Source organism: Sus scrofa, chromosome 2 (assembly GCF_054392235.1).
Source record: "Sus scrofa isolate SSC_HxYL_T2T_F1_AM1 chromosome 2, Sscrofa_HxYL_maternal_Yorkshire_Landrace_v2.0, whole genome shotgun sequence".
In the NCBI taxonomy this organism is placed as follows: domain Eukaryota; kingdom Metazoa; phylum Chordata; class Mammalia; order Artiodactyla; family Suidae; genus Sus; species Sus scrofa.
Genome location: NC_139384.1, coordinates 79512112 through 79529399, shown reverse-complemented (window position 1 = coordinate 79529399; position 17288 = coordinate 79512112). Strand labels below are relative to the sequence as shown.

The 17288-nt window shown below is 50.5% G+C and overlaps 1 protein-coding gene across 2 annotated transcripts; it reads right to left on the bottom strand.

Moving 5' to 3' along the window:
- Nucleotides 1-1043: 1043 nt before the first annotated feature.
- On the bottom strand, nt 1044-9492 carry MRPL4 (mitochondrial ribosomal protein L4). 2 transcript variants are annotated; one of them, XM_003123221.6, is made up of 9 exons: nt 9393-9492; nt 9241-9307; nt 9004-9154; nt 5185-5236; nt 4618-4735; nt 3244-3350; nt 3049-3158; nt 2893-2969; nt 1044-1847 (listed from the first exon to the last, which is right to left on the bottom strand). In XM_003123221.6, the coding sequence occupies exons 1-9, from the start codon at nt 9447-9449 to the stop codon at nt 1702-1704; spliced, it is 885 nt and encodes a 294-aa protein (XP_003123269.2). In that variant the 5' UTR covers nt 9450-9492; the 3' UTR covers nt 1044-1701. The 2 variants fall into 2 exon arrangements, with proteins under 2 accessions (XP_003123269.2, XP_005654912.1); XM_005654855.4 differs by having other exon boundaries at nt 1044-1194.
- Nucleotides 9493-17288: the final 7796 nt, after the last annotated feature.

Below are 17288 nucleotides of genomic sequence, written 5' to 3'. Positions count from 1 at the left end.
AGTTGGGTTCTTAACCCTCTGAACAACAATGGGAACTCCACCTATCCTTTCCTACTCAGTCAAATCTGATGCTTTAAGATCAAAATTTGTGTCCACTGAAGACTATCAGAGAATGTCCTATGAGTTCTGAAGACACTCTCAGGAGAGGCATTCCTGAGTTTTCATCAAGGGGCAGCCTAGTTGATGGGTCACTATGGCTGCCTGGCAAGGCCCAAATACCAGATGGCAGTTCTGACCGACTTTAAAGAAGCTGACCACATTATTTTATTATTTAGTTTTATTCTGGGCCGCACCCAAAACATGTGGAAGTTCCTGGGCCAGGGCTGGAACCCACACCACAGCTATAACCAGACCCACAGCAATGACACTAGATCCTTTACCTGCTGAGCCACGAGGAAACTCCCTGGTTTACATCATTTTATAATCTGTGTTGTGACTTTTAAAAGACAAAACAGGAGTTCCCGTCGTGGCGCAGTGGTTAACGAATCCGACTAGGAACCATGAGGTTAAGGGTTCGATCCCTACCCTTGCTCAGTGGGTTAACAATCCGGCGTTGCCGTGAGCTGTGGTGTAGGTCGCAGATGCAGCTCGGATCCCGTGTTGCTGTGGCTCTGGCATAGGCTGGCGGTTACAACTCCAATTGGACCCCTAGCCTGGGAACCTTCATATGCTGCGGGAGCAGCCCAAGAAATGGCAAAAAAGACAAAAAATAAAAATAAAAAATAAAAAAATAAAAGACAAAACATGGAATTCCCGTCGTGGTGCAGTAGAAATGAATCTGACTAGAAACCATGAGGTTGCAGGTTCGATCCCTGGCCTTGCTCAGTGGGTTAAAGATCTGGTGTTGCCATGAGCTGTGGTATAGGCTGCAGACGTGGCTTGGATCTGGCATTGCTGTGGCTGTGGCATAGGCCAGCAGCTGTAGCTCCAATTAGACCCCTAGCCTGGAAACCTCCAGGTGCAGCCACAAAAGGACAATAGACAAAAAACAATAACAACTTGGAGGCAAATAACATCATCAGACTCAAAAATGAGGATTCTGGTTTGGTGTTTTAAGAAAGTTTATTTGCTCATTTACCTACTACATTGATCCTGACTCTGTGCTTCTGGAAAATCACTGTGATGAAAGTTCAGGTTTCCACACTGTACCCTCTGTGGACTCAGGCCCACACTTGGACTGAAGGACCACAAGCCCTGTGAGGGATGCAAGCCTTTATTGAGAGTGCTTGGCAATCAGGAGGCGCCACTCCCCAAGGCTGACTCACCCAGGAAAGCTGATGGTGGGTCATTTCTATAAACAGTGCCGATGCCCCTTGAGGAGAGGTACCCAGCGGTGCCCAGCACCACAGAAGGAGCCCAACTTGCCAAATGGAATTATTCACAAAATGGTAACGAGCTGTTTGGTTCTCCTCTTGGCTTAAAAAATTAAAAATTTATCTTACACAAAAGAGACACCTGGGGCAGAAGCTCGGTCAGGCTCTCTGGAGAGCTGTGCCTCCCCACCTTCCTGTAGTGATGCCTGCTGGGCTACTCTGACTGTGGCCTCTGCCCCCACCTGGGACGAGGGGGGCTGGGCAATGCCTTCCAGGGCGAATGGGAGGCTCCCAAGCCCGTCAGGGGCTCAACCTGGCTCAGAGCAGGACAGCAAGAAGGAGGGCGCCGATGGGCCATGGAAGGCCATGAAAGGTGCAGGGAAGGGGCTCAGGGGAAGTCGCAGTAGGGCAGGCGGAAGGGGTAGAGGGGTGTGTAGCGCGAGTTGTGCCAGAGCAGCTTCTCCTCCAGGAAGGCAACGGTCGGCAGGGTCAGGACCAGGGTCTGGTGCTTGAGCATGCTGTGCACGTTCAGGCCTGGGGGGCAGGGCAGGGGTACAGTGAGGGCCAGCTGCCCCCTCCACAGAGACACCATGGCCTGATGTGAGGTCCTGAGCTCCATGGCCTGGGTTCTCACTGCCAGAGACCCTTAGCAAGGGACTGTCCTCAGCTTATCAACTTCTAACTGAGAGCGTCCAGAGGGCCAGACTCTGCCCTGTGCTCGGGCATGAGTCCCACCTTACACCCCAGCCGGGGAGGCAGAGCAGATGAGTAAACACGGTGCACTGAGGGAGGCCTGTGGGGCTGCAGTGAGTGATGAGGGCAAGAAAGAGGAGGAGGAGGCAGGGCAGGCTGTGTGAGATCTGTCTGCCTTTTACTTGGAGTGACCAGGGAGCCCTGGAAGGCTCTGGGCTGGCTCAGGTGGTGCTCACACGCGCCCTCTGGTGGTCATAAGCAGGGATGGGCAGATGGGGCACAGGTCAGACCTTGAGGAAGTTGGCAGGAGTCTGGGACCTGAGCAGAGACCTGTGCTAGTTCAGGGTGGTGAGAAGTGGTTGGATTCTAGATGTTTAGGGACAGAGCTGACAGGGTGAGCTAACAGACTAGTGTGGAGGGTGACAGCGTGGTCTGGGGCCTGGGCCACTGGGAAGAAGATCTTATGTGCCAGGATGATGACAAGACTCCATGTGCTGCTGTCCAGGAGGCAGCCAGACTTGTGATCAGGAGGTGGGGAGAGAGCTCTGGGGATCAGACAACACACTGATGGGTGGGATGTGCTCGGGACAGCCCTGATCCTTCGTCTCCACTTCCACATGAGGAGCAGGGCGAGGACAGTGTGTGGGCCCTGGGACATGCTCCACGCCTGGCACTGTGACCCAAGCTTGGACAGACACGACCTCAGAGCATTTCTCTAAGAAAGATATCATTTTCCCAAGGCTCATCTGGGCAAGCTGAGGGCTGGGTGGGGGAGGGGAGTCATCACGGCCCAAGGCCATTCAGTGACCAAGTCACAGGCACAGGATTTGAGCTGGCCCGAGTACTCTCTGGGGGCCTGGGAGGCAGACTGGGGCCCTTTGCTCACCAACAGCAGGGACCAGGTTGAAGGTCTTGAGCCCGGAGGTGGCTGCCACAACGTTCTGAGGCATGTCCTCGTGTTCCCTGAAACAGAAGCCAGGAGGTGAGCCCTGCCCCCCAGCCCCCCAGCCCCTACCTCCCCAGCTCTGCCCTGTGCCCTCACAAGTCCACGAGGAGGACAGAGTCACCCCAGCGGCGGTAGCGGGCCAGCTCTATCAGGTACTGGGGGTCTGCAGTCGGCAGCTCCAGGGAGTCCACGATGTGCAGGTCGTCCTGGTGGGAGCAAAGGATGGTCTAAACCCCCAGAGCCACCCCCCCACCCCGGACCTCGGTGCTCCCAGAAGGATCAGGGCTATACCTGGGCCAGTTTGACAGTCAGCGCCACCTTGAGGCCCTGCACCCGCACTTTCATGGGCAGCATGTAGTAGTAGCTCGTGGGGCCCCGGGGGCCGTGGGCAACGCCTCCTGTGAGAGAGGAGGAGATAGGTGAAGAGATGAAGGCCTCAGCTGGGCACGGAGGTCAGAAATGTGCTCCAGAGGCTGGCACAGGGGTTGGGGGGGGGGCTGCCGGCAGCCAGGCTGAACCTCAGCAAAGAGAGCAGGGCCTCAGGTAGGGATGGAAACGGGAGGCTGGATCGGGTCTCACTGGCTCTTGGTCTCCGAGGTCGTCAAATCCTGAGTGAGGTCCATCTACCCGTGTGTCCTCCCTCTGCTGAGCCCTGGGAGTGTGATGGACAAGATCCCTGCCCTCACACAGTTCATAATCAGACAGAGGCCGAATCTCCGAGGGAACCAGCGGGGCAGGCAGCACAAGGGGTTGCGGGTGGAGGGAGGTGGGGACCCAAAGAGGGTCAGGGAGGGCTTCCTGGAGGAAGCAAGGCCCAAACACATTGGAAACATGAGAGGAACTGGCCAAATAGGAAATGACTCTGAATCAGCTCTCAGGGAGAGTGTGGAAGGGACAAGGGGGAGGGGTCTGCAGCCACCAGGGCCTGGAATGCCAAGGTGAGGGGCTCAGACTTCCCACAAAGGCTGCAGGAGCTAGGGGTTTAGGAAAATCCTTCTGGGTCCTCTGTGAAGTGTGGGCCAAAGAGGTGAGATGGGATGTGGGAAAAAGGGGCTGTGGCAAAAAAACAAAACAAAGCAAACAAAAAAAAAACTAATAAAAAAAGGAGTTCCTATTGTGGCTCAGTGTGTTAAGAACTCCACTAATACCCATGAGGATGCAAATTTGATCCCTGGCCTCACTCAGTGGGTTAAGGATCTGGTGTTGCCATGAGCTGCAGTGTAGGTCACAGACAAGGCTCAGATCCCATGTTGCTGTGGCCTTGGCCGGCAGCTGCAGCTCTGATTTGATCTGTAGCCTGGAAACTTTTTTTTTTTACTGCAGAAGGTTCAGTTTCTTTATTTTCTGAGATTTGAGGGAATATTTGATTTATATAAGTGATTATTTTTATAAGCCTAGCCTGGAAACTTCCATATGCCACAGGTGTGATGGCAAAAGAAAAAAAAAAATGGGTGGGAGGCTGTGGCTATAGTCTGATGAGAGGCCAAGACCAGAGCTGCAGGGAACTGGGGGTGGAGGGGGGAGTGGACGACTCTCTCACTTCTGACCACATGTGGGCAGTGAGCTGGAGGGACTGAGACTGACAAGACTGTTCTCCAGATGTGTGTGGGAACAAACACCTGACCCTGCATTAACTCAGCCCCCGCCCCCACCAGCTCTGCTTACCTCCTCGCCAGATCGGGGAGCGGATGCTGCCATGCCTGGCACGCCCACTGCCTTTCTGCACCCAGGGCTTCCGCCCACCACCTCGCACCTCGGCCCTTGTCTTGGTCTTGGCATAGCTCTGCAGGCAGAGTGAGGACAGTCAGGCACTGAGCCGGGGAATACCGCAGTGAGCTGGGCGGACTGGCCTCCAATGGGGAGCCGGACAGGAGCTTCCAGTGGGGCTCCACTGGGACAAGCACAGGGAAGGAAGGATAAAGAAAATCGAAGAGTCCTCGACTCTACACCAGAAGGTCAGCTTCAGAAAGGCAGGGGCCCTGCTGCCTGGCACGCATGGGTACTTAGTATTTTTTGAATGATTTTCATGTGGTTGTAACTAAAAGGAGGACGGGATGTGGGGAAAGACAGGGGGGCTGGAGAGAATCAGTGAGGGATGTGGGGTGTGGGATCATGCAGGGCTTCCAATGCTAGGCTGGAAGTGCCAGATGAGACCCAAGCAGCCCAGAGAAGACACGTCATAGGCTTGCTCTGCCTCCTCCCCTCAACCTCCCCCCAACTCAGGGCACTCACAATTCTCTTGAAGTTCTTCTGCCAGATGGCAACCTGGTGCAGGATATCTAGCCTGTGGAGGAAGGAGACACATGGCCCTTATTTAATTAGAACTCTCCCTGGGGAGTTTCCACAATGGGTTTGGTTGTTTCCACAATGGGTTGACACAATAGGTTAAGAATCTGACTGCAATGGCTTGGGTTGCTGGGGAGGTTGGGGTTCGATCCCCGGCCCAGCACAGTGGTTTAAGGATCCAGCATTGCCACAGCTGTGGCATAGTTTGCAGCTGTGGCTCGAATTCAATCCGTGGCCTGGGAACTTCCATATGCCATAGGTGCAGCCATACAATAAAATAAAATAAAATAAAATAAAACCCTTGCTGGAATTCCCTGGCGGCTCACCAGGTTAAGGATCTGGCATTGTCATTGCTGTGGCTTGGATCATAGCTGTGGCACAGGTTCGATCCCTGGCTCCACATGCCATGGCCAAAATAGATAAATAAATGAAAAATAAAACCTTCCCTGTCCCACTGGATGAAAACGTCGGCTCCTCCCCTCCACTTCCGGCCCTTCTCAGACCCTGTCTTTTTTTTTTTCCTGGCTGAGCCACACCTGTGGCATATGGAAGTTCTCGGGCCAGGGATCAAATCCGAGTTGCAGCCATGGCCTACGCCACACCTGTGGCCATTCTGGATCTTTAACCCATCTTGAACCCTGGCTGCTGCAGAGACAACAGTGGATTCTTAACCTGCTGCATTGCAGCTCGAACTTCTCTCTGACCCCAACTTGCACCAGCCCCAGCCCCATTCCATTTCTGTTCTGTGGAGTCCAGTCTCCAAGACTTTATATATGTGCTGTCCCTTCTGCTTGAAATGCTCTCCTCCTGTCTGGTTCCTTCTCAGCCTACACATCTTAGCCCAAATGGTATCTCCAAGAGGCACCCTCTTGCTAAAGAGAGAGTCACCCATTCCTCCTCCTTTCCTACCATCACAACTTTCTTACTGCCACTTTAAAGACTCGCTTGCCTCTCTAGCCCTGTGCTGTCCTGTATAGTAGACACTGGCCACATGTATGGGTAGTGAACACCTGAAATGCAGCCAATGACACATGTTGCAATGACAAGTTTTTCTTTATTTTACTGAAGTATAGGTGATTCCTAATTTTTATTTATTTATTTTTATTTTTATTTTTTTCATGTTTGCAACTTTTGATTCATAATTTTTTGTTGTTTTGTTTTTTGGTTTTGGCCAAACCTGCAGCATGTGGAAATTACCAGACCAAGGATATAACTGGAGCCACAGTTGTGGTAATGCTGAATCCTTAACCTGTTGTGCCAGATGGGAACTTCCTATAATGTTTGTTTTCTTTTTAGGACCACACTTGCAGCATATGGAAGCTCCCAGGCCAGGGGTCAAATCAGAGCTGCAGCTGAGGTCTACTCCTCAGCCACAGCGAGCCCAGATCCGAGCCACGTTTTTGACCTGACCTATGCCACAGCTCGTGGCAATGCCAGATCCTTAACCCACTGAGTGAGGCCAGGGATTGAATCTGCACCCTCATGAATAATAGATTCTTTTTTTTTTTTTTTTTTTGTCTTTTTGCCATTTCTTGGGCCACTCCCACAGCATATGGAGGTTCCCAGGCTAAGGGTCAAATCAGAGCTGTAGCTGCCAGCCACAGCCATAGCCACAGCAACGCCAGATCCAAGCTGTATCTGCAACCTACACCACAGCTCACGGCAACGTCAGATCCTTAACCCAATGAGCAAGGCCAGGGATCAAACCCACAACTTCATGGTTCCTAGTCGGATTTGTTAACCACTGCGCCATGATGGGAACTCCATGAATACTAGATTCTTAACCCACTGAGCCACAACAGGAACTCCTATTAATTTCTACTGACTCAGTTATACATGCATAAACATTCTTTTTCATGTTCTTTTCCATTATGAATTGAAAATATTTTAATTTATCAGGCTAAATGAAATATATTATTGAAATCAATCTCACTTGTTTTTTACTATTCAAAAGACAACATGGCTACTAGAACAACTTAAATTACACACTAGACAGGGTTGCTAGATTGGTTTGCCAGGGCGGCAAACTATGGCTAGTAGGCCAAATCTGTTTCACTGCCCGTTTTTCCTTTTAATGGAATGTGGTCATGCTCATTCACGTACATGTTGTCTATGGCTGCTTTTGTACCAGCTGCCAGGGAAACACTGCAGCCCACAAAGCCTAAAATATTTACTCTCTGGCCCTTTACAAAAAAAATTTGCTGGAGTTCCCGTCGTGGCGCAGTGGTTAACGAATCCGACTAGGAACCATGAGGTTGCGGGTTCGGTCCCTGCCCTTGCTCACTGGGTTAATGATCCGGTGTTGCCGTGAGCTGTGGTGTAGGTTGCAGACGCGGCTCGGATCCCGCGTTGCTGTGGCTCTGGCGTAGGCCGGTGGCTACAGCTCCGATTCAACCCCTAGCCTGGGAACCTCCATATGCCGCGGGAGCGGCCCAAGAAATAGCAACAACAACAACAACAAGACAAAAGACAAAAGACAAAAAAAAAAAAAAAAAAATTTGCTGACCCCAGCTCTAGAGTGTGAACAACATCAGCAACCACTGTGTTCATTCACTGCTGTATCCCCAACACCCAGAATGGAATCTGGCACATGGTACATGCTTCATAAAGTTACCGAGGAAACAAAATTTGTTGGGTTTTTAATTTTTTTTTTCTGCCCCCGGTAGACTAGGGCTCTGTAAAAACAGGGCAAACCATACAAAAAACGGTACAGTAGTAAGTTAACAGCACTTATTTTGTGTCAGACACAGTATACACACGGGACATCATACACCTTGGCAAGCAGAAACCTGGTCCTGGGAGTTGGCCTATGTAAGACTGAGAGCTAGCTCTAAATTTTACAAGCTGTGTGACCTTGGGAAAATTTCTTAACCTGTTTGTGCTGTTTCCTTATCTAAAAACTAAGATAACAGGGATTCCCTGGTGGCTCATAGTGATAAGGAACCAGTTGTCACTGATGAGGTTCGGTTAATTGTTGCACCTTGGGTTTGATTCCTGGCTGGGAACTTCCACATGCCCCAGGCGTGGCCAAAAAAAATAAATACATAATAGAATCCCTTCCCTAGGGTTGCTATGAGGATCTAGCTAATTAAAATGCAAATAGGCTATGCCAGGCACTTGGTAAGGACTTAACCATTGTTAGTGCTCATTTCTGCAAAAAAACCAATAACAGCTACAACAAGCAATGTTTCTATTGAATGCATTTTTTTATTTTTATTTTTTGCTTTTTGGGGCTGAACCCGCAGCATATGGACGTTCCCAGGCTAGGATTCCAATCGGAGCTGTAGCTGCCGGCCTACACCACAGCACAGCAACCGCCAGATCCCAGCAGAGTCTATGACCTACACCACAGCTCACGCCAACGCCGGATCCATAACCCACTGAGCGAGGCCAGGGATCGAACCCTCATCCTCATGGATTCTAGCCGGGTTCGTTAACCGCTGAGCCACGAAGGGACCTCCTCTACTGAACGTATTATGAGCCAGAATTATCTCTAATGAACTGCTTTAGGTTTGACAGAATGTAAACTGTGAAGCACAAGGGGGAACAGGTAGGATCTGAAGCCAGTCACTAGGGTTCCAGAGCTCTTCGTTCTTAACTCCTAGAGGACGTTATCTTACTGCCCTCACCTTCACACAACTCTGAAGCAAGAAAAGCCATCATCCCTTTTCAATAGGTGAAGAAACTCAGACTCGAGCCCAGGTCATCCAGATTCCGAAAGCTCCGCTCCTCGTCGCTCTGCCACCCAGTTCAGTTTCCACTTACCTGGGCGCCGTAGAGAAAACATCTGGGTGCAGCTCAGTCAAACCCACGCGCTCCTGCTCGTAGCCCCGCAGGGACTCGATCCAGGCCTGCACCGGACGCCGGTGCGCAGGTACCGGGAGCTCGCATTTGCGCAACACGGGCGGCTGGAGACCTGGAACGATTGAGATGTCAGGGGTCAGAAGCAAGGGTCAGAGTTCCCGGTCGCCGCCCCTCGTAGGGCGACCCCGGCAACCTCACCCAAACTCGCCACTGATTCTGGCTTCTCCGCCTGCTGCACTGCCTCTTCTGCTAGGGTGTTCAGGCCCTGCAAACAGACGGCGAGAGTGAGAGACGACCCCCGGACCCTCCAACCTTTGTTCTCCGACCCCACCTTCAGTCCCTGGCCTCACCCGGCAGCCGCTGGGCCGAAACCATGTCCGCGCCCCAGCCCGGACTAGCTGCAGCATTGTCGCGCAGCTCCCCACGCTTAGAGAGGTCGAGGCTTCTTCCGTACTCCCGCGACGCGTCGCGATGACGTTACGCCCGCGACACCGCTCGCTAGGCTCGTAAGTGGCGTTGGAAAGCAGGGCGTGCAAAAGCGAGAACGGCGGGGCCGGCCTCAGCGTGCCCCCATACCCGCCCCAGGACTAAACCCCCAGATACCAGGCTTCCCTGCTGGTCTAAATAACCGTAGGCAAACCGTGGGAGCGTGACCTGAGGGAAAGAAGCCCCGCCCCCTCTAGGTCCCGCCCCCAAGAGACAGTGCTGAGTCCAGCCAATGAGACCTCCCAGCTCAAAGGGCACGCTCCATGATCAGCCAATGAGCATTAAGTCTGGGAAAGTAGCCCTCTCTTGCTCCTCGGTTCTGGGGCGGGCACCTAAGGGAATACGGCCAATAACTTTTACGGTTTTATATTCGCCGCGTCCCGCCTGTTTCGCGCCCCCGGAGTTTCGCCCCAGTTGGGCCTCCAAGACTCTAGGTGGCGGTTTCCCCATACCTTGGTTTATGTTTGTTTGTCCAAATGCAGGGCGTTATCTCCCACTCTGCCCTCAAGATAATGCCGGGCGGTGACCTCAGGCTTTGGGATAGGGTAGCAGTTGCAGCTGGGATCCTCCGGTGTTGCCTTGGCTATAGTTCCGATTGGTTCCTAGGCTTGGGAACTTTCATATGCTGCAGGTGCGGCCGTAAAAAAAAAAGAAAAAAAAAAAGGTAGCTTCTGGCAAACGGAGATCCCACAGGGCAGGGTCGTGACCTCCTCAAGGCATCAGGTTAGGAGATGTGTCTCCATCTCCCTGGCCAGTGTCGTGTAGCGTTTCAGACTGCCGGGGCCCTCAGAGAACGAAGCGGAGTGGAGTCCACCCTTACCCATAGAGATACAGACGCTCGTTTTTTCAGGTTATTTGCCACATAAGGCTCCAGGCGGCGCCACGAGCCCACAGCAGCCTTCCCTGTCCAGCCAGATCTGAGCATTTGGCTGTCAGTGTGACTTGGATGTTTGTTGGAGTTCACTGGCGGAGAACGGGATTTCGGTGAAAACTCAATGTCCTCATCTGGAAAATGGGGAGGTTGTGAGACTTCTATGAAATGATGGAGATCAAGCATTCCAGGAGTAGAACATGGGTAGCATTGTTATTACTGAAGCTGAGTTTCGTTGTCAGAGCAGAGAAGAGTCAAGGCAGGTAGGGGGGGTGGACCCTGGAATACTTGAATGTGTGCTAAAGATGGCTTTATTTTTTTTTTCAACATCTGATAAATAACATTGATATTTTTGTGAAGTATTAAAGAAAATTTACAGTGTATGTCATTATGTATTCTGCCCTTGCTGAGGATATGTGTTTAAAACTCCACACACTTTGCAGTTTTAAAAGGTCTTCCGGAGTTCCCGTCGTGGCGCAGTGGTTAACGAATCCGACTAGGAACCATGAGATTTCGGGTTCGGTCCCTGCCCTTGCTCAGTGGGTTAACGACGATCCGGCGTTGCCGTGAGCTGTGGTGTAGGTTGCAGACGCGGCTCGGATCCCGCGTTGCTGTGGCTCTGGCGTAGGCCGGTGGCTACAGCTCCGATTCAACCCCTAGCCTGGGAACCTCCATATGCCCAAGAAATAGCAACAACAACAGCAAAAAAAGACAAAAAGACCAAAAAAAAGGTCTTCCACTCCTTTATTTTGTAAAATTGTATTTATTCATTGTATGCTGTTTTATTTTGTTTTTGTTTTTTTTTTGTTTTTGTTTTTTTTTTAGTTTTTTCAGGCCTCACTTGTGGCCTATGGAACTTCCCAAGATAGGGGTCCATTTCGAGCTGCAGCTGCCAACCTATGCCACAGCCACAGCAATGTCAGATCCAAACCATGTCTGTGGCTTACACCACAGCTCGCTGCAATGCTGGATTCTTAACCCCCTGAACGAGGCCAGGGATCAAACCCTCATCTTCATGGACACTATGTCAGGTTCTCAACCTGCTGAGCCACAATAGAAACTCCCTTTTCATTTTATGTTTGCATAAGGGATTCATACACCTAGTAAAGAAAATTTCAAAAACTACCAAAAGATACCAGAGTAAAAAGGGTCTGTCTCCGGAGTTCCTGTTGTGGCTCAGTGGTTAACAAATCCAACGAGGAACCACGAGGTTGTGGGTTTGATCCCTGGCCTTGCTCAGTCGGTTAAGGATCCGGCATTGCCATGAACTGTGGTGTAGGTCACAGACTCAGCTCGGAACCTGTGTTGCTGTGGCCGGTGGCTACAGCTCCGATTCAACCCCTAGCCTGGGAACTTCCATATCCTCCATATGCCTCCATATGGGTGCGGCCCTAGAAAAGACAAAAAAAAAGTCTGTCTCCTCCAACGTCTCCGCCCCCACCCCTTTCCCTTCCCAGAAGCAACTACCACAACCAGCTGTGCATCTTTTCCCAGAACCAGTTTATGATTTTATATGTGAATTTATACGTCTGCTAGCACAGAAGAAATTAGATTTTATGTGGGGAAGGTTGGAACCACACTTAGTTGCTTGTTAATTTACTGGGTGCCTACTGTGTATGGCTGGGGTAAATCCAGCAGACACCCTTGAGATACTCAGAGCTCAGTGATGAAGGCTGAGAGATCAGAATGGGGGCAGGGACATCTATAGCACCTATGGGAGCTCAGGGGACGAACTCTTAATGTGTGGAGGTGAGGGTTCAGAAGTGACACCTCTGAAGCTGTAACCTGAGAGCTAAAGCTTGAGGCTCCATCAGGAGTTTCTCTAAAGGAGAAAAATGTGATCCAGGCTGAAGGAAACAGCAGCTGCAGAGGCCAGAAGTGGGGATGTTGCAGGGTGGGGTGTGTGCTGAACTTTCTGATGGGCCACAAGCTTTGTTCACTGACTGATTCATTTAGGTTGAACCCACCTCAGGGCCTTTGCACTGTTGTTCTTTCTCCTTGGATCATATTTTCCCAGAGCTCTACATGGCTGGATTCTTCTCCTTCAATTCTTTGCTCAAATGTCACCTCATCCAAGAAGCCTGTCCTGACCACCGTATTTTAAATTGCTAGGGTGTTTCCGCTGTGGCTTTGTGGTAACAAACCCAACTAGCATCCATGAGGATGTGGGTTCAATCCCTGGCCTTGCTCAGTGGGTTAAGGATCTGGCATTGCCGTGAGATGTGATTTAGGTCACACACATAGCTCAGATATGGACTTGCTGTGGCTGTGGTGTAGGCCGGCGGCTGTAGCTCCAATTCAAGCCCTACCCCAGGAATTTCCATATGCTGCAGGTGCAGACCTAAAAAGCAGTAAATAAATAAATAAATAAAATTGCCGAGAGTTCCCTAGTGACTTAGTGAGTTAAGGATCAGGCATTGTCACTGCTTTGGCATGGGTTCGATCCCTGACCTAGCAACTTCCACATGTCACAGGCGCGGCCAATAAAATAAAAAATAAAATTGCGGAGTTCCCATCATGGCTCAGTGGTTAATGAATACAACTAGGAACCATGAGGTTGCGGGTTCCATCCCTGGCCTCGCTCAGTGGGTTAAGCATCCGGTGTTGCCATGAACTATGGTGTAGGTTGCATACATGGCTCGGATCTGTTGTTTCTGTGGCTGTGGTGAAGGCTGGCGGATACAGCTTTGATTAGACCCCTAACCTGGGAACCTCCATATGCCACAGGTGTGGCCCTAGAAAAGACAAAAGAGAAAAGAAAAAAATAAAATTACCATCCCCACTCTTGGCCCTTCTGACTCCCTATCCCATTCTATTTTTTTCCGCCAATATCTGTCTTTTAACGTCCTATATATTTCCTGGTCCTGGTTTTTTAATGCTTTTTTTTTTTTTTTTTTTTTTAATGGCTTCACCCATGGCAAATGGAAGTTCCTGGGCTAGGGATAGAATCAGAGCTACAGCTGCCAGCCTGTGCCACAGCCACAGCAACATCAGATCCAAGCTGCATCTGCCATCTATGCTGCAGCTTGTCACACTGCCAGATCCTTAACCCAACGAGTGAGGCCAGGGATTGAACCTGCAACCTCATGGACACGATATCGGGTTCTTAACCTTTTGAGCCACAGCAGGAACTCTTTTTCATGCTTTTTATCTGTCTCTCCCATTAGAGGGTAAACTTTCTCTCTCTCTCTTTTTTTTTTTCGGTCTTTTTTGTCTTTTCAGGGCTGCACCTTCGGCATATGGAGGTTCCCAGGCTAGGAACCCACTGAGCGAGGCCAGGGATGGAACCCGCAATCTCATGGTTCCTAGTTGGCTTTTTTTCTGCTGCACCACAACAGGAACTCCCTAGAGTGTAAACTTTCCTTGGCAGAAATTTTGCTTTTTTGCTGCTGTGTCTGTGGCATGTGGAAGTTCCCAGGCCAGGGATCAAATCAGTGCCACAACAGTGACCTTAGCTACAGCAGTGACAGTGCCAATCCTTAACCCACTGGCCCGCAAGGGAACTCTAATTTTGCTCTGTCTTGTCCCCTACTCTAGCCCCAGTACCCAGCATAGTGCCTGTAGCACAGTGGGGGCTCAATACATGCTTTTTTTTTTTTTTTGCCATCCTGAGGCATATGGAGTTCCTGGGCCAGGTATCACATCCCAGGTGCAGTTGCAACCTACACCGAAGCTGCAGTAATGTCAGATCTTGAACCCACTGTGTCAGTCCTGGGATCAAACCTGTGTCCTGGTGATGCAGAGATGCCTCTGATCCTGTTGTGCCACAGCGGGAACTCCTTAATACATGTTTCTTGAGTGAATCCCTTTATTCATCAACTTGCTACAAGGGTCTTATCAGAAAGAGAGCCCTCTCTTTGTCTCTTCGATCTCAAGGTCTATATCCCCCTTAGGTCATAGATACGTAAGGTACCCAATGAATGATTATTTCCCCAATGGCGCTGGAGTCACATAGACACAGGGTTCGAATCCAGGGGCTGCCACTAATTGGCCAGATGGCCCTGGGCAAGCGTTTAAAGCTTTCAGGGTTCAGTCTTCTAATCCGTAGGTGGGACACGCCAACACTCCCTCACCAAGCTGTGTGGAGGATGAGTTCTCTTTCCTTCCATCCTCAGTCCCCAGAGTCTTTTCCACCTACAGACGGAGCCTGTAATACCTGAGTCAGGTCACATCCCTCCTCTGCTCAGAACCCTCCGTGCCTCCTATTTCACTTAGAGCAAAAGCCAAAGTGCACTGCAGCCCACAAGGCCCTGCAGGACCTGTCCTCACCTCCTGCCACTCTCCCTCCTCTCTGTGGTTTCCGGTGCACTGGTCTTCTCAGGGCCTTTGCCTGGACCTCTCTCTCTCGTGTATCTGCAAGGTTCACTCCCTCCTCTTTCAGGTCTTTACTCAAATGTCACCTTCTCAGGTGACACTGGGTCTAAAATCACAGTTCCCTTCCTACTATACATAGTCTTTTTATTTATTTATTTAGTCTTTTTTTGCTTTTTTCTGGGGCTGCTCCTGCAGCATATGGAGGTTCCCAGGTTAGGGGTCTAATCGGAGTTGTAGCCGCCGGCCTATGCCAGAGCCACAGCAACGCAGGATCCCAGATACGTCTTCGACCTACACCGCAACCCATGGCAACTCCAGATCCTTAACCCACTGAGCAAGGCCAGAGATCAAACCTGCAACCTCATGGTTCCTAGTTGGATTTGTTAACCACTGAGCCACGACAGGAACTCCCTATTTTGTCTTTTTAGGGCCCCACTCTCGACATATCGAGGTTCCCGGCGTAGGGGTCAAATTGGAGCTGCAGCTGCTGCCTATGCCACTGCCACAGCAAGGCCAGATCTGGGCCATGTCTGCGACCTACACCGCAGCTCATGGCAATGCCGGATCCTTAACCCACTGAGCAAGGGATCAAACCTGCATCCTCTTGGATACTGATTGGGTTCATTATCACTGAGCCACAAAGGGAACTCCCCTATCCCACATATCTTATCTGCCTTCCCAGTGTCATTGTTTCCCACACTTTCACCACTTCTAGCAGATGACATCATGTTCTTATTTATCTTGCTTTTTTTTTTTTTTTTTTTGGCCACACCTTTAGCATGTGGAAGTTCCCAGGCCAGGGATCAAATCTGAGCCACAGCAGTGACAACACCGAATCCTTAACCACTACGCCACCAGGGAATTCATATCCTGCTTCATTTTTTTTTTCTTTTTATGGCCAAACTTTTGGCATATGGAAGTTCGAATTGGAGCTGCAGCTGCCAGCCTATGCCGCAGCCACAACAACACTGGATCTGAGTCACATCTGTGATCTGTACTGCAGCTTGCAGCAACACCAGATACTTAACCCACTGAGTGAGGCCAGGGATCAAGCCCACATCCTCATGGAGACTACATTGGGTCCTTAACCCATTAAGCCATAGTGGGAACTTCTATCCTGCTTCTTGTCTGAACATCAGCTCCTGGAAGACAGAAGGCTTTATTTCTTTCACTACTGGACCCCATTGCTAAGAAGGAGCAGGGTGCCAGGCACCCAGAAGTTTCTCAATACATAGTAAATGAGCAAATGGAAGGTAGAGAAAGCAGTTTGCACATGGTTCCCCACTGGCATATTGCTTTTGAACCTTAATGAAAGGGAGGTGATGACTTCGAAGCCTGCACACTGCAAGTCTCAAAGTTTGACCACTTTGGCCCAAGCCTGGGTGGAGGTCAAAGGTTGAGGTGTCCAGCCCACTCTTGTGGATCAAAGGCTCAGTTGTAGGTGACCTTTGTCCCTAGTGGGTCAGCATCAGCCTTACAGACCAGAGAGGATCTCTGCTGGCCATGGGCATGATAGAGATTTAGGGAACATGTATTGGAAGCTGGAAGTCTCCCCAACATCTGGCTCTTCCTAGCCCCCCTTCATCCCTGTGCCAAAGTTTTCACAAAGGCCAGAGGTCAAGGCTGGAATATTTGGGGCACCCTTCACATAGGAGATGCAGGGTATGAGTGCAGGCTTGATGGTGGCAGGGGTTGGGGGGTGGTCTGACTTATTCGGGGGAGCTGCCTAAAGTACACCCCCTTCAACTGCCAGGACATCTGCTGTGTGTTTGTTTGCAGCTCAATTGCCAAGCCAGTGAGGAGGAAGAGTCTTCACTGAGGCACCCCCCCTGCAACCCCAGCCCCTAGGGATAGGTCTGATTTGCATAGATGTTTCCATTCCCTTCAGTCCCCTTCAGAGGGTAAAGGGGGTGTGTGGAGCAGAAAAAAAAAGTTGCGGAACCAGCTCTACAGATGGTTTTTGGCAGAGCCAGACCCCCTTGGGGCTTGAACCTGAGGCTTCAGTGTCCTCATCTGTAAAATGGGTTATAATTGCCCTTCAAATTAAGAAAAAGATACAGAATGGTTCCATCACCAAAAAATTCCCCCATGCCCTTTCTGAGTCAACCCCTTTCTCCGCCCTCAGGCCCTACAAATCACTAGTTGTTCACTGTCCCTATGGTTTGGCCTTTTCTAGAATGTCATTGAAATGGAATCATAGAGTATACATATAGACTTTTTTTTTTTTTTTTTTTTTGGTCTCTTTAGGGCCACACGTGTAGCATATAGTGGTTCCCAGGAGCCACAGCCACTGGTCTATGCCACAGGGGCAACACCAGATCCAAGCCCCGTCTGCGACCTACACCACAGCTCACACCAACGCTGGATCCTTAACCCACTGAGTGAGGCCAGGGATCGTATCTGCATTCTCATAGATACCAGTCAGATTCATTTCCACTAAGCTACGATGGGAACTCCACATACAGCCTTTTGTGTCTGCGTTCTTTCCCTCATTCTAATGTATTTAAGATTCATTCCTCCTCTTCCTCTTCTTCCTCTTCATCTTTTTCTTTTTGGCTGCCCCGAGGCAGGCGGA

Coding starts and splice junctions, on each gene's coding strand:
- MRPL4 (XM_003123221.6), bottom strand. CDS start 9,449: ATGCTGCAGCTAGTCCGGGCTGGGGCGCGGACATGGTTTCGGCCCAGC. Junction 3,351..4,617: donor CTCCCCGATCTGGCGAGGAG/GTAAGCAGAGCT, acceptor CCTCTCTCACAG/GAGGCGTTGCCCACGGCCCC. Junction 2,970..3,048: donor TCTGTCCTCCTCGTGGACTT/GTGAGGGCACAG, acceptor CTTCTGTTTCAG/GGAACACGAGGACATGCCTC.